General features: G+C 43.6%; 1 protein-coding gene across 1 annotated transcript in view; it reads right to left on the bottom strand.

The window, feature by feature from the left end:
• Positions 1–482: 482 nt before the first annotated feature.
• Positions 483–16,038, bottom strand: part of LOC139440254 (zinc finger protein 420-like) — a 34,072-nt gene continuing 18,516 nt past the window's right edge. Inside the window, 1 exon segment of the mRNA XM_071219810.1 lies at positions 483–15,769. Within this exon segment, the coding sequence (XP_071075911.1) occupies positions 13,215–15,769 (2,555 nt within the window). The 3' untranslated portion in view covers positions 483–13,214.

Here is a 16,038-nt window from a genome sequence, read left to right as displayed (position 1 = left end):
GATTGAAAAGTAAATGTAGCTGTTTGGGACAAAAAGACCAACAGAGGACCTCAAAGTCGCTTTGATGGGGTTACTTTCTTTTGGCTACTTGGGACTGCATGGATCTACATGTGTGTAGTTTATTTGTGTGAGTTATTCATGCCGAAATGGGGGAGTCACACAAAAAGGAAAAGTAACTGTTCGTCAACCCACGAAACAAATACCAAAAGTTTTGAGTTTCCGTTTCAGCGCTAAATGCGTATTTTTGAAATTAGCTTTCTGGCAAATGAAGAAAATACCGTAACTTAGAAAAGCCTAGACCATATGTGGAAAATATTTATTTCCTTAGTGCACCTGGGAACATATCATCATTTACATCCTACCTGCTCTTGACACCATAAATATGGTGTCAATTTTGTACAAGGTTGTGAAATGAGCTATGATTATTCAAAACATAGGTGTGGAAGTAGGGGATCCTGCTCAAAGAACCGTAAAAAAGTGAACAGTGTAGAAAAATATTTTATTTATTGTTATAGAGAGGAACCGAGGGAGAAAGGGAGAAACAGCGGTGTGCTGGCCTGGCCAGCCCCCAGCCCCGTGCTCCAGCCCGAGGTTGAACAAGTTTGGTCTGCAGGCACCGCCCAAGCCACTGAGCTACAGCAGTCGGGGCTCAACAACTTTTTTCAGCTTTACTGAGGTATAATAGACAAAACTGTAATACATTTAGAGTGTATGTGATGATTGAAATATGTATAGTAAATACATTCTGAAAGGATCCCCACCATGTAATAATTTAACACATATATCGCCTCACATTGCTAACTTTTTTTTATGGTGAGAAACAAGGATCTACTCCCTCAGCAAATTTCAACTGTAGTCACCATGCTATACAGCAGACCCTCAAATTTAATCATAACTGCAGGGTTGTATCATTGAACTAATCTCTCCCCATTTACCTCTTCCCTCCACTCCCTGGGCAACGACCACCATTCTGGTCTATTTCTGTGAGTTTCACTTTTTTTCTGACATTCCACATATAATGCTACCATGCGGTATTGTGAGGGAACAGATCTGTGTTGAGGGTCCCAAAAATACTATTACCGGAAGGACCCCACTCTCTCCCCTGGTGTGTCCCTGTACTAAGTTCGCCTTACTCGCCACAAGGGAATTATAGTTCTCAATGTCAGAGATTGGTGAAAAAGAAAGGAATTATTTACTCAAAAGTTATACAAACTTAAGAGTAATGATTTAATGTCTTTATTGAGATCCCGAAGTCACTTATAATACCCACAAACACACACAGTCCTTCCTTTCCCCTCTGCCCAGCCTGGGGTACGGCATCTCAGGAAAATAAATGGAAGACCGAGGCTCAGATAACCCCTCAGCTCTTTCCAGTAACCTGAGCACAGCTGGCTGGTCTTCATTGGTTCTCAGCACCATCAGCTGTGCCACCGAGATCTCCAGTTAATCCATTACTATGTGGCATCGTGTCATGGCCCACCAGAGTCTTTCCACCTCTCTTCTTCCCAGCAAGGTCTCTCCTGCTTCCTAAGCCACATGGCAAAAGGGAGCACCCAAAAGATGCATGGTCCCTATTCCGCATGGCTAATGAGCCCTGGATTAAATCCCAGCAGCAACCTTGGTCTGCAGCCCCATTTCTGACTTTTCCCTGCTTTTCCAGACTGCCCCAGTAAGTCCAGGTGGGTGTGGCCCCTGGCATGGAGCCAATCCTCTAGAAGCTACCACCCAAGCGATGTAACAAGAGGGAGTGTCTTCCCAGTTACATCTTGGGTAGAAGTCACTCCCATCCCCCTGGTTCAAGGGAAGGCCACAGCTATTTAACATGTCCATGAAACCAGTTAAATGTTATAGAAATGTTAAATGTCCATGCCTGAGTTTAGTTGCAGAAGTGTTGCTACGCAAAACAGCTCACTGGCCCTGCTCCATGTGTCCCATCATCAAGTTCAGACTTGTAGGGGTGAGGACATCCTATATGTATGTATATATAAATATTGCCTGCATACCCTGTGTTTTGGACCCCATTACAAATGTCTATTTGGGGGCCCACTGGCTGCACCTGGTATCAGTATTGGTCTTTCTCTGTCTGGCTCATTTCATTTAACTAAATGCCCTCTGTTTCATTCATGATGTCACAAATGTTTCTCCATATGTTCTGTAAACCAACTAGAGGCTCAGTTTTATTCATTTCCTTAGAAATACTATATGGGCGGTTCTGTTGGTATCTCCTGGAAGCTTCCAAGGCACCCTAAAAGAAGACAGGACAAGCAGCAGCCTCTACAAAATACCAAGACTCACTGCAAAGTCATGGTAACTGAAGCCCAGTGGTAGTGCTGAAAGTACTGAAAAATAGACCAGAGTGGATTGAGAGACAAGACATACCTCTGATTATCTATGGACAACTGACTTTCTTTTAAAATGGTACTGCAAAGTACTGGGGAATGAAGAAAAATTTCACTAACTGGTATGGGAACAACGAGATAAATTTCAAAAACAGAACAAGGAAAGGAAGGAGGGATAAAGTGAGAGGGAGCAACAGAGAGACAATGAGAGACAGATCAGTCAGTTAGAAAAAGGACATTCTTGCCCCAGCTGGTTTCGTGACCAGGGTACAAGCCTAGTTTGCAGGTTTGACCCGGTTGGGACCCGTAGGATAGGGAACCAGTCACTGTTCCCTCTCACACCGGTGTTTCCCTCCTGCTCTCCCTCCCTTCCCCTCTCCATCAATAAGCAGATTCTCAGGTGAGGATTTTTTTTTAATGGAGAGAATATAAAGTATATTTTATCTACCCGTTCACAAGTTTGAATGGAAAAGTGGAGTGACAATGGAGGTGTTTTTCCCTGGACGTGCATGCTTATGTGATAATAATCACATTACAATTATATCTCGGTCAGAGCAGGACACTGGGCTCCAGCCAGAATGTAGGACGACAGGAAGCAGAGTCAGCCCCAGGACAGATAGGACCAAGCACTGGCAGTTATTTGGAGGATAGGGGTATAGGGGTGTAGGGGTGTAGGGGTGTAGGATCCGCCAGAAGAACCATTGTTGACAGGAGAGACCTGGTTCTTCTTGCTGATGCATGTGAAGAACTACAGATCAGCACATCTATTAGTGTGGGTAGGGAAGGGGGCGGGGAAAGGGATAGAAAGGCAGAGAGACAGAGAACGTGCTCCCTTTGTTCTGAGGACTTACATAATTAGTGGGATAGGAGAAGAAAAGTTACATATTGATGAATGGGCAAGCATGGTGCCAGCTTTCCTGGGAGAATGTGACTACCCAAGCTTAGTTATGTGTGAGGGTCTGTTAACCGAAATCCTTATCTTTCTCCAAAGTCCATTTGTTCATTTTGTTGTAAAACAGATATGTGACAGGACACAGTTAATTAAAATTGAGGAACTCTCAAAAGTTATTTATGGGCTCTTTCTGTAAGCATCAGGGACTCCCTCATAAAACAGATAGTGACCAGAGGCAGACTATTAACCAAAGTTGTATTATGTTCTTCTCATTGGGCACCAGGGACCCTCTCCCACATTCCAGGACCTGGGATGAAAGCAGTTTCAAGGTTTTCTCCCTCAGATAGTGGAAATGCTACATAGAATTTAAAGGACTTCCCTTCTTTCTTGCTAGCAGTTTCTTGTGATGTTGGAACACCTGCCAATATTCTCAGACCAGGCTCAGGACTGCTGAGTTAGTGTGAGACCTGTCTCCTTCCTCCTCCTGCTTCTGTTTATTATTTATTCTACCTAAGTGGTAAAAGGCGTTTCCTGGCAACCAGGATGCTAGAGGATGGCCGGTAACAGCAGTGTAGGTCTGAGTTCTTCCTATGCTGTCTCCTGCCTCACCATGGCAACATCTGCCCCACCTCCCAGGCTCCGTAAATTGTAGGAAAGATGAATGAACCATCTGTCAGAAAAACATAGCGCCAAGAGCTTTCCTTACCACAGTGGACCTATCTTTTCATCTCAAAGTCTTTTATAATTTCCCTGTAACTTTTTTCTTGCTCCACTGACTTTTAAGTGTTTTAATTCCATGTATTTGTGAATTACCGATTCACATAAAACATACGGGTGTTGGGCACAGGCATGTCTCCTGTCTCCACAGATTGGGAAAACATTTCTGAAAAGACATTTGTCTTTATGTCCTCTTAGAGAAGAGAACTGACTAAAGTAGCCAGTGGTCCTCGTATGGAACTTGGCAACGAAAGGCCGTCACAGGAAGATTGTAAATGGCGGACAGTGTGGTAGAACTTCAGTCATGCTAATCGGTACAGCTATTTGGTTACTTCCTAACTGGGAGGCAAGTTGAACACTAGCGTACAATCTTTGATGTTTATATTTCTCATATCTTACTGATTACAGTTTCATTCCATTGAGTTCAGAGAATACTTTATTGGTTTGTATAATTCCTTCATATACTTTGTATATTTTGTTTTTTTCATATATTTTGTGAGATTTCTTTTTAAATTTATTAAGACGTGACGTGTGGCCTAATAAGTGCTCTACACTATACATTATTCCAGATCCACTTGAGAGAAAAATATGCATTTGGCTGATTTTTAAAAGCCCTGAAGGTTTAAAGTGCTAAAAGTTTAAGTTCTAAGGTTTTAGAAGTACGAAATTGAGGCAATACTTCCCTGTATCATCACGTAATGTTTCTCTCAGAAGTAAGGGCATTTAAGATACTGAAGTTGTCTTAGACCAGTCCACATACAGTCTCTATGGCATATTACTTGCCTTTTTCTTATAATTCTTTAAAACTGTGAAAGCTTAGTTCTCAGGCCATAGAAAAATAAGGATACAATCCACATTTGGCCAGCAGGTGATAGACTCCTGAACTCTAGGTTAGCATTTGGATTTATTTACATTTTTACTGATTTATTTTTAGAGAGGGGAAGTCAGGGAGAAAGGGAGGGAGAGAAACATCAATGTATGGTTGCCTCTCCTGCACCTCATGATGGGGACCTGGCCTGCAACCCAGGCATGTGCCCTGACTGGGAATCTAACATGCAACCCTTTCGTGAACAGGCCGGCACCCAATCCACTGAGACACACCAGGCTGGCCTGGTTTATAACTTTATCATATATAGTAATAATGACAGCTATGTTGGAAGTAATAGCTATCTCTGTACGACTCTTACCATATGCCAAGCATATACTTCAACCCTCACAACACAGCTAAGAGACTGTTATCACCACACTGAACACACGGGGAGATTCAGGAATACAGGTTAAGCATCATGTCTGCAGTTACTCAACTAGAAAATGGCTGAACTGAACAGAGAGTCTAATCGCAAAGTCTGCTTTTTAATCAGTACACACTGCAATGCTTTGTAACCAATCTCCTACTTTGGTCTCAAACATTGGTTTCTCCCAAAATGCCTTAGGTCTCTCAAGAAGCAATGGAGGGATGATGCTGTGATGGTCTGAGAGGTATGTCTAACTTCCTCTAAAAGTACAAAAGGAGAATGAGAGATTCACAGTTGATGACGTGATGGGGGCTGAGTGATGGCATTAGCTGGATCCACAGGCCGGGACTCCACCCCCAATCTACACTTCACAGGGAACCACGTCTTCCCATCAGCAGTGCTGGTGTCTGCAAGGAATTGTTAACTCCAAAGTTCTTATCTGGATATGCCCATGTTAGGGTTTCTCTATCAGATACTTTTCTTTTTGGTCGCAGTAGGATATTAAATTTGGTTTAAAGGGTCAATGCCCTAAAAGTGGGGAAAGTTATGTTGGGGAAACTACACCATTCAAAAAAATCACCTCCAGCATAGTTGTCCAATTCTGTCCTTCCTTGTACAAGAGGACCCCCAAGTTCTAGCTGGGTTCATGGCCACATTCGCCAGTAAATGTGTGGATTACATTGGGAGTCCAATTCCTAATTTCTGGAGGATAAAGATGCACTATGGAATTGGGGAAGGCTAGGAAGAACAGAAGAAAGAACTGGTGGTGCCCTGGCTGGTGTGGCTCAGTAGATTGAGTGCCAGCCTGTGAACCAAAAGGTTGCTGGTTCAATTCCCAGTCAGGGCACATACCTGGGTTGCGGACCTGATCCCCAGTAGGGGATGTGTGACAGGTAACCACACACTGATCTTACCCTTCCTCTCTTTCTCCCTCCCTCTCAAAAAACAAATAAAATCATTAAAAAAAAGGAACTAGATGAAATGGCGGGAAGAAATTTACCAGACAGTGTTTAACATAATGACTGTGAGGATAATCACTGTGAGGATAATCAACAGCATGAAAAGAGACGTAGAAACCATAAAACAGGTCCAGTCAGAAATAAAGAATACAATATCTGAAATAAATAATACACTCAAAGAAGAAGTAGGTGAGATGAAGCAGAGGATCAGATCAGTAATTTGGAAAAAAGGGTAGGAAAACTCACCCAGGCAGAACAGGAAAAAAGAAAAAAGAATTAAAAAAACGAGAGCTTAAGGAACATTTTGGATAACATGAAGTGTCACAACATCTGCATCATGGGAATACCAGAAGGAGAAGTGAGCGAGCAAGGGTTCGAGAACCTATTTGAAGAAATAATGACCCAATATGTCCCTAATCTGGCGAAGGAAAAAGACACACAAGTCCAGGAAGCTCAGAGACCCAAACGAGTTGGATCAAAAGAGGCCTACACCAAGACATATCATAATTAAAATGACAAGGCTTAAAGAGAAGATGATAATTCTAAAACCCACAAGAGAAAAGCAGGTACTTACCTATGAGGGAGCACCAATTAGACTGTCATCTGATTACTCATGAGAAACATTTCAGACCAGGAGTGGCATGAAATATTCACGATGATGAAATCAAGGACCTACAATCAAGGCTACTTAACCCAGCAAGGCTATCATATAAAATCAAAGAAGAGCCCTGGTTGGTGTGGCGCAGTGGATTGAACATGGGCGTAGGATCCAAAAGGTTGATGGTTCGATTCTCCATCAAGGCACATGCCTGGGTTTCGGCAGGCTTGATACGGACACCGGCCCGCAGTGTCCGCAGAGTTGTGGCTGAGACAAGACAAATGCACATGGACTACCAAGTCATGTGGAGGAAAAGGGATGGCATGGCCACTATCTCAAGGGGAGAGTGCCTCGGCTACTCTATCAAGAGAAGAATGCCCAGACCCGTGCCTTGACAGGCTTTTATAGCTTTTCTGAGCACATTACATTGAGGATGGTCCTCATTTACTATGCATAGGATCGCTTTAGGTGGTTACCTTTTATAGAAAACAAAGGAGAGGATGTTGCTAAATACATCAAAAAAGAAGGATATTTGCAAGTGTAAAGGGAAAAGTGGTTGAAATGGTTACACTGGTCCTTGCAAGATTTAGCATAGATTTTAGGAAGTTACTTTATGATAGGCAGTAAATGTTTGCTGCCTCAATTCAGGGTGAGGGAGTTTTAGCAAAAAGCAAGTCTCAGAGCTACCTAGGTACAATGCAGGCCCTAGGTACAATGCAGGCCTAATTCTCGGCAGGAGAACATATCCGTGGGCGTGGGTCCTGTGTGCCGGACCTCGCCTTCCACTGGCCTTTCTGATTGGGAGCTAGGCTCACGCCATGCAGAGCAGTCTCCTATACTGACTCCCCAAGTGGGGGCCTGGGAAAGACCATCAATCAATATATTGCTCACACATAGATGTTTCTGTCCTTCTTTCTCATCTCTCTAAAAATAAAATACATAACGCTACAGTCTCTCTAATAATAAAATAAAATAAAGTCAAAGGAGAAATAAGGAGCTTCCCAGACAAGAAAAAGCTAAAGGAGTTGATTAATACCAAACCAGTATTGCGACAAATATAAAAGAGCTTGCTTTAAGAAAAAGGAAAAAAGGGAAGAAAAAAAAAACCACAGAGGAAAACACTCTGACAATAAAATGGCCCTATTTACAATCTATCAATAAACACCTTAAATATAAACAGCTTAAATGCTCCATCCACCAGACCTAGGGTAGCTGACTCAGTAAGAAAACAAGAGCCTCATATATGCTGCTCCAAAGAGGCCCATCTCAGATCGAAAGGTGCACACAGACTAAAAGTAATGGGATGGAATAAGACATTTCGTGAAAATGGAAAAGAAAAAAACCTGGCGTAGCAGTACTTCTATCTCACAAAATAGACTTTAAAACCAAGGCTATACTGAGAGACAAAGAAGGACACTACAAAACGATAAAGGAAACACTCCAACAAGACAATATAATCCTAGGAAACATTTACATTTACGCCTCCAACACAGGAGCACCGAAATTTGTAAGGCAAACCTTGATGCACATAAAGGGAGAGATCGACAGAAATACAGTCATAACTGGGGACACTAACACCACACTGACTTCAATGGACACATCCTCCAGGCAGAAAACCAACAAAGAGACAGTGGTGTTAAATGACACACTAGATCAGATGGATTTAATTGCTTTCTTTAGAGCATTTCACCACAAAGCAGCAGAATATACATACTTCTCAAGTGCACATGCCATCTTTTCCACCATAAGACCACGTTAGGACACAAGTCTCGATAAATGTAATAGATTGAAATTGTATCAAACATCTTCTCTGATCACAATGCTAGGAAACTGGAAATCAATCACAAGACCAACACTGAAAAACACACAAAGACATGGAAGCTCAGTCACATGTTATTACACAATGAATGGGTCAACAATGACATCAAGAACTCAAAACATGCTTTGAAACAAATGAAGAGGAGGACACAACAATCCAAAGTCTGTGGGGCACCGGGACAGCAATCCTACCAGGGACACTCATAGCATTACAGGCCTATCAAAAAACAAAAAACAAAACAAAATGAAACAAAACCCCCCAAAAACAAAAAAACAGAAAATGGAAAAAGCTGAAATAAACAATCTAACTTTACTTTAGAAGAAACTGAATAACAATGAGGCCAAAAGTGAGTACATGGAAGGTAGTAATAAAGATCAGAGCAGAAATAAAGGAAATAGAATGTTAAAAAATAAAGTCCCTCCCCCCCCCCAAAAAAAATCTCTGAATCCAAGAACTGGTTGTTTAGTAACACACTACCAAACCTTTAAGCAGACTCATGAAGAAATAAGACAAAAGACCCAAGTAAATGAAATCAGAAACGAAAGGAGAGAAAAAACTGGCACTAGAGAAATACCAAGGACTATAAGGAAACATTACGAACAACTACACGCCAACACACTGACAACCTAAACAAGCGGATCCTCAGGTGGCTTCTGCGCAGTGACACCTGGGACTTGCACAGGATCTGCCACTCCTAGCCATTTACTGGGACAAAATGCACCAACTACATAAGGGTCGGCTGGATGCACGTGGCTCAGTTTTGTCCATGACGATCAGCGAGATCCTTCTCCTACATCTAACTTCACACATTTGACCTTTCTGAGTTCTCAAGACCTCTCACCCTTTCGTTCAGGACACTGTCACACCGAGAAGGCCCAATTTACCTTTTTTAAAAAAATTTAAACTTTAAAAGTTTTTTTCCCCCCACAGAGGTGGGGAGGGAGAAAGGGAAAGAAACATCGGATAGTTGCCTCTCACATACTCCTCGCCAGGTACCAGGCCACATCCCAGGCATGTGCCCTGACTAGGCATAGATAGTAACCTTTGGGTTCACATGCCAGTCCTCAACCCACTGAGGCACACAAGCCAGGGACACCCCTTTATTTCCCTAGAGAACTTTCACCTGCCCTCCACAACCCTCCTCAGGTGTTGCCTCCAAGAAGCCATCAATCATTCCCAAGGACATTTTATTAATTAAACTTCTGTGTTGCCTGAGAGGTGATGAATTCTTACTCGCCTTCCTGTGGCCAGTCCCTCTAACCTATAAAGAGCAGAATGCACAACAAATGGAAAAATGAACGAACCCATGACTGGACAAGGAAGGTGTGGTCTAGGTGACAACTGAGGTTCCCAGGTCACGGGACTTGGACAGCAGCAGTTTCATTTTCTCAGCATTTCCTTTGGGCCTCTGACCTTACCTACTGTTCTCAGGCATCTGGAGGATATTCCCGGCCTAACATAACAGACAGCACACATTCCCTGCTGAAGCCCTGCTTGGCTGCCTCCTCCCCCTCCCCCGCCTTCCTTCCCACACATTCCCTGCTAGCCCTTCTTACCCTGCCTTATGAAACAAAAGAACTCTTTCTATCGGAGACACTTGCAGATTTTGAAATGGGAGCATTCTCCCTAAAAACTTTTTGAATGAAGTCTGCCGTTATATAGGTCCAAGTGTGTTTTCATTGGGCAGACAGCGATCCCAAGTGAGAAATGCAACCTGTCTCTGTGTTTACAGTGTCCACCAGCTCAGGTTCAGATGCTGCCATCAGACATTAAGCCCTTTTCTGGGGTGCTTTGAAGGGACCCACAGAATGCAGCTGCATCCATGATGGGTCATTTTTACACTATTTTTGGAGCTCCATTTCACACAGGACTATTTGTTGAAGGGGCACAGCATATTGATTTGATACATTTCTTACAAGATGATTGGCACTATAGACTCAGCTAGCATTGCTGTCTCATCTCACAGTTGCTTGTAGTGTTGCAATAATTAAGGTCCAGCCTGTGAGCAAACTGAATGTGTTTAAGTTTGGTCTGTAATCCCTACACCATGCAGCAGGTCTCCAGGACTGACTGACCTAGCAGTCACAAGGTTGTGCCCTCAAATGTCTCTCCCATCTCCCCACTTCCTGGTAACCACCATTACTCTGCTGTTATGCCTTTTTAAAAATTCCACATGAAGAGATGTAAGGTATTCCTCTCTGTTATCTCACGTAACGCACGGCCCTTAGCGTGTTGTTGCAAATGGCAGAATTTCTTTATTTCTCCTGGCTGAAGAGTATCCCATTTTATACAGGAACCACGTCTTGACCCATGACAGACCCTGAGGTCGTTCTCTTTCTTGCCTCCAGTGAACAATGCTGCAGCGAACATGAGGGTGTAGATGTCTCTTTGGGAACATGTTTCCACTTCCTTCAAGTACGCACCCAGAAGTGGGAGCATCATGACATTTTGGAACACTTCAGTGTCCCCCAGGCGGATGCCCTAGATCTGCAGCACTCACAGTCTCACCCGGTTTCTTCAGGGAGCAATCCCACCCCATTGCAATTCATCTCAGCATGAGGGGGGCTGCAACAGCTCAGGCAGAATCTGGGGTCAGCTTAAAGACAGGTTCAGGCACAGCAGGACCTGTGGTGCCGGAATCTCAAAAACAGCAGGAACTTGTCCGACAGCTGAGTTCCCAGTCCAAACTCAGAAAACAGTCACCGGGAGGTGGAATGCAGCACAGGGAAAGTGGTCAATGATATTGCAGTAACCATGTATGGTGCCGGGTGGGCACGGGTCGTACGAGGGGATCACTTTGTAGGCTACATACGTGCCTAATCACTATGCTGTACACATGAAACTAATATCATATTGCATGTCAACTGAAACTGAAAAATGAAAAGAATTTGAGGAAAACCATGCTACACACACACACACAAATGGCTCAGGGTCAGGCACCTGTTTTTACAGGAGTTCACTAGCAACTACAAAACTGCTTTTGAAAACTCCAAAAGCGGCCCTGGCTGGCATGGTTCAGTGGATTGAGTGTTGACCTGCAAACCAAAAGGCCGCCTGTTCAATTCCCATACAGGGCACAGGTGTGGGTTGTGGGCCAGGTCCCCAACAGGGGTGCATGAGAGGCAACAACATATTGATGTCTCTTTCTCTCACTCTCTCTCCCTCCCTGCCCCTGTCCAAAAATAAAATAAAATCTTGAAAATAAAATCGCCAATAGTGCATCTCCATATGCAGATGGCTTTTGTATTCACGTTGCCTCCCTTTTCCCATAGAGAATTCGCAAAAATCATGACTTGTAGAAACTTGTCTGTTCCTAAAACTCAGAGTTTAAGTTGTGTGTGCACAGGGAGCAGGAAGCCAGGGAGCTGTGGCCCTGACACTCTGCACTGCAGCTTTCACTGTTGGGGATCCCTCCTGCGTCTGTCAAGTTGTAAGCACATAAACACTTACATCAGTTGCTCATCATGCATCAAGGTGCAAAAGCAACAAAACACAAAGCCACATTTATAAAAGTCCCTTTTCCTCTGCCTGACAGATGTCACTCAGTTGTTTGGGTGACATCCACAGATGGAAAGATAGACAGTTATGTGTTTGGTCCCCAGTTGTGGCAGGTGAGGGAGGAAACCAATCAATGTTTCTCTCCCTCTCTTTGCCTCTCTAAAAATGAAAAAAAAAATATTTTTCTTGAAGATTTATTGATTTTATAGAGCGGAAGGGAGGGAGAATGAGAGGGAGACAAATATCAACATGTCGTTGTCTGTCACATGTCCCCTACTGCATACCTCGCCCATGACCGAGGCACGTGTCCTAGACTGGGGCTCGAACTGGAGACAGTTTGGTGCACAGGCTGTGGCTGAATCCACTGAGACACACCAGGCAGGGTTCCTTGAATGAATTTTTAAAGTTTCTAACAAAATTCCTTTTGCTACTACAATTTACTAATGCTAATTGAGGTTGGGCTCATTAGAATTTTCATATAGTTACCCTATGTTTCATACTTTTTCCTCTCCCTCAAGTGAGACATCTCCAGGCACCTACTATTTCTTATGCACTGCTTTGCAGTTATCATTCAGCCGTGAATAAACTTCCTGTTTCCATGCAGCGGACATTCTCATGGTGTAAATTTTCTCAAATCTGTCACTATAACTTTCCTAAGTCTGGTGGACTTTACTTTTAGGACCCTCTCCTGCATAGACTTAGAGAGCCTGAAGGTTCATATGAACTTACAGTACTGCTCTCATAGGGTTTCTCTGTTGTGCATCCTCTGAAGCACTGTCACATTTTGAAGTCAGCCAGAACATGGGCCACATTCATATACCAAGGAGGTTTTTCCAGTGGAATTCAGATGACTGGAGAAAACTAAGCTCATGGTGAATTCTTAACACACAAGATTTTATAGACACTGTAGGCTGCATAGATTTACTGCTGAAAGATGTCTAAGCTCTGACAAACACTTTTATCACATACCCATCAGGTGTGATCAGCTTACCAATATTATATACTCTCTGATGAACCTACAGACATAAAACTCTTACGAAAGCTCTTACCACAACCAAAATATTTCTGGGGTTGCTACACAGTATGGACTGTAAGATCAGCTTGAAGAACTGAAATCTGCCTGAAGCTTCTACCAGATTTGTACCATTCATAGAGTTTTACTCTATGTGAATCTGCTGATGAGCTTGAAGAGCAAAGATGCGATTGAAGATCTTCCCACACACAGCACATTTGTACGATTTCTCTCAAGTGTGGACTCGCTGATGAGCTCGAAGATTGGAGGCCTGAGTGAAGCTCTTCCCACACACAGAACATTTGTAATGTTCCTGTTGTATGTGGACGCACTGATGATCTTGAAGATGTGAACTCCGACTAAAGCTCTTCCCACACACAGCACATTTGTAGGGTTTCTTTCCAGTGTGAACTTGTTGATGAACTTTAAGCTCTGAACTCCGACTGAAGTTCTTCCCACACACATCACATTTGTAGGGTTTCTCTCCAGTGTGAACTTGCTGATGAACTTGAAGATGTCCAGTCTGCCTGAAACTCTTTGCACACAGAGCACATTTGTAGGGTTTCTCTCCAGTGTGAACTCGCTGATGACCTTGAAGACAGGAACTCTGACTGAAACTCTTCCCACACACAGCACATTTATAAGGTTTTTCTCCCGTGTGAACCCGCTGATGAACTTGAAGACAGGAACTCTGACTGAAGCTATTCCCACACACAGCACATTTGTAGGGTTTCTCACCAGTGTGGACGCCCTGATGAGCTTGAAGACTGCACTTACGAATGAAGCTCATCCCACACAAATCACATTTATACGGTTTCTCTCCAGTGTGGATTCGCTGATGAACTTGAAGTCCTGAGTTGTGACTGAAGCACTTCCCACACACAGCACATTTGTAGGGTTTCTCTGCAGTGTGGACTCTCTGATGAACGTGAACATATGAACTCCGACTGAAGCTCTTCCCACATACAGCACATTTGTAGGGTTTCTCTCCAGTGTGGACTCGCTGATGAGTTTGAAAACTACACATCAAACTGAAGCTCTTCCCACACATGGCACATTTGTAGGGTTTCTCTCCAGTGTGGACTCTGTGATGAACTCTAAGCTCTGAATTCCAACTGTAGCTCTTCCCACACACAGCACATTTGTAAGGTTTCTCTCCAGTGTGGACTCGCTGGTGAACTTGAAGGTATGAACTCTGTCTGAAGCTCTTCCCACACACAGCACATTTGAAGGGTTTCTCTCCAGTGTGGACTCGCTGATGAGCTTGAAGACTGGATGTCTTACTGAAGCTCTTCCCACACACACCACACTTGTTGATTTTCTCTCCAGTATGGAATTGCTGATGTGTCTGAAGACTGCTCATCAAGCAGAAGCTCTTCCCACACACGCCACATTTGTAAGGCTCCTGTCCATTGTGAACTCGCTGATGATCTTGAAGATACGAACTCCGACTGAAGTTTTTCCCACACACAGCGCATTTGTAGCGTGCTTCTCCCGTGTGGACTCGCTGATGTGTGTGAAGATTGGAGGTATAATTGAAGCTCTTCCCACACACAGAACATTTGTAGGGTTTCTCTCCAGTGTGCACTCGCTGATGACTGAGAAGATTGGATTTCTGTCTGAAGCTCTTCCCACACTCAGCACATGTGTAGGGTTTCTCTCCCGTGTGCACTCGATGATGAGCTTGCAGACTGGAGTTCTGACTGAAGCTCTTCCCACAAACAGCACATTTATAGGGTTTCTCTCCAGTGTGGACACGCTGATGAACTTGAAGTCCGGAGCTCTGACTGAAGCTCTTCCCACACACAGCACATTTGTAGGGTTCCTGCCGAGTGTGAACTCGCTTATGAGATTGAACATGGGAACTCTGACTGATGCTTTTCCTATAGAGGGCATATTTGTGGTGTTTCTCTCCAGTGTGGACTCGATGATGAATTTGCTGATGGCAACTCTGATTGACATCCTCAGCACTCTCATCACTCCCTTTGCTTTTCTCTTCTGTGTGAACACTTTGTTGAGTTTGGAGCTCCAAGCTATAACACTTGCCCTTCATATACTCACTATATGTTTCCGGTTTTGCTTCTAGGTGCAACTGCTGATGAAGCTCAAGTATGGGGCTAAGGCTGAAGCCTTTTCCAGTATTGGCAGAGGTGTACTCTTCTGAGTGGATTTCATTTTGCTGGAATGGTTGCTTCACAAAGTCTTTTAGACAATGCTTGCGGCTATAAGACGTCTCACCTTCCCTCACATCCTGATCATCACTGTGCAGACCAGAGGTCCTTCTCCTGACACAGTGATGACAGTTCCACGGGTTACACCTGCTGTCACCCTGCTGACACCTACTCTGATCATTCTGTGACTCTCTCAGATACACTTTCTTCTGGCAAGTCTGGATGGTCTTCATGGGAAAAAACTCTTCATCTTTTCTACTGTTGAAACTCTGAACTTCCCCAGGAAGCTTTATTACATATGTCTCACCTTTGGAAACTTGAGTAGATTCCCCTGCACACAACTGACAGGAGGTATCACCTTGTTTTGGCAAATCTGACTTCTTGCCTCGCAGGTTTATTATCGAGCCTTGATTTCTGGTTAACTTCCTCAGAAGTTGGTCCCATATGTGCCAGCACACAAGGTCTTCATGTAAAAGGTACCGTGATGCAACTTCTTGAAGACTCTCTATTTCATTTTGGTCCCAGTGTCCTGGAAAGATAAGAACACAAACATGAAAACAAGGACGAGCAAATGTCTGCTCAGATATAAAAAATATTTCCCAGGTCAACCACACTGGGAGGCCTTATTCAAAGAGCTTGGCTTTCACCACAGGCTTTCTCATGCCTAAGGAAACAAAGAGTGATGAGTAGGCTCCTGTCCACTAAGTGTTAAGGTGACTGGTTTGGAACTATACCAAGACTTATTATGTATCAGGTACAAAGTAGAAATACATGACTACAAACCAGATGACGCTCTAG

This window comes from Desmodus rotundus, chromosome 12 (assembly GCF_022682495.2).
Source record: "Desmodus rotundus isolate HL8 chromosome 12, HLdesRot8A.1, whole genome shotgun sequence".
Lineage (NCBI taxonomy): Eukaryota > Metazoa > Chordata > Mammalia > Chiroptera > Phyllostomidae > Desmodus > Desmodus rotundus.
Note: the sequence above shows the minus strand (reverse complement) of the source record. Positions and strands in the feature narration are given on the sequence as shown.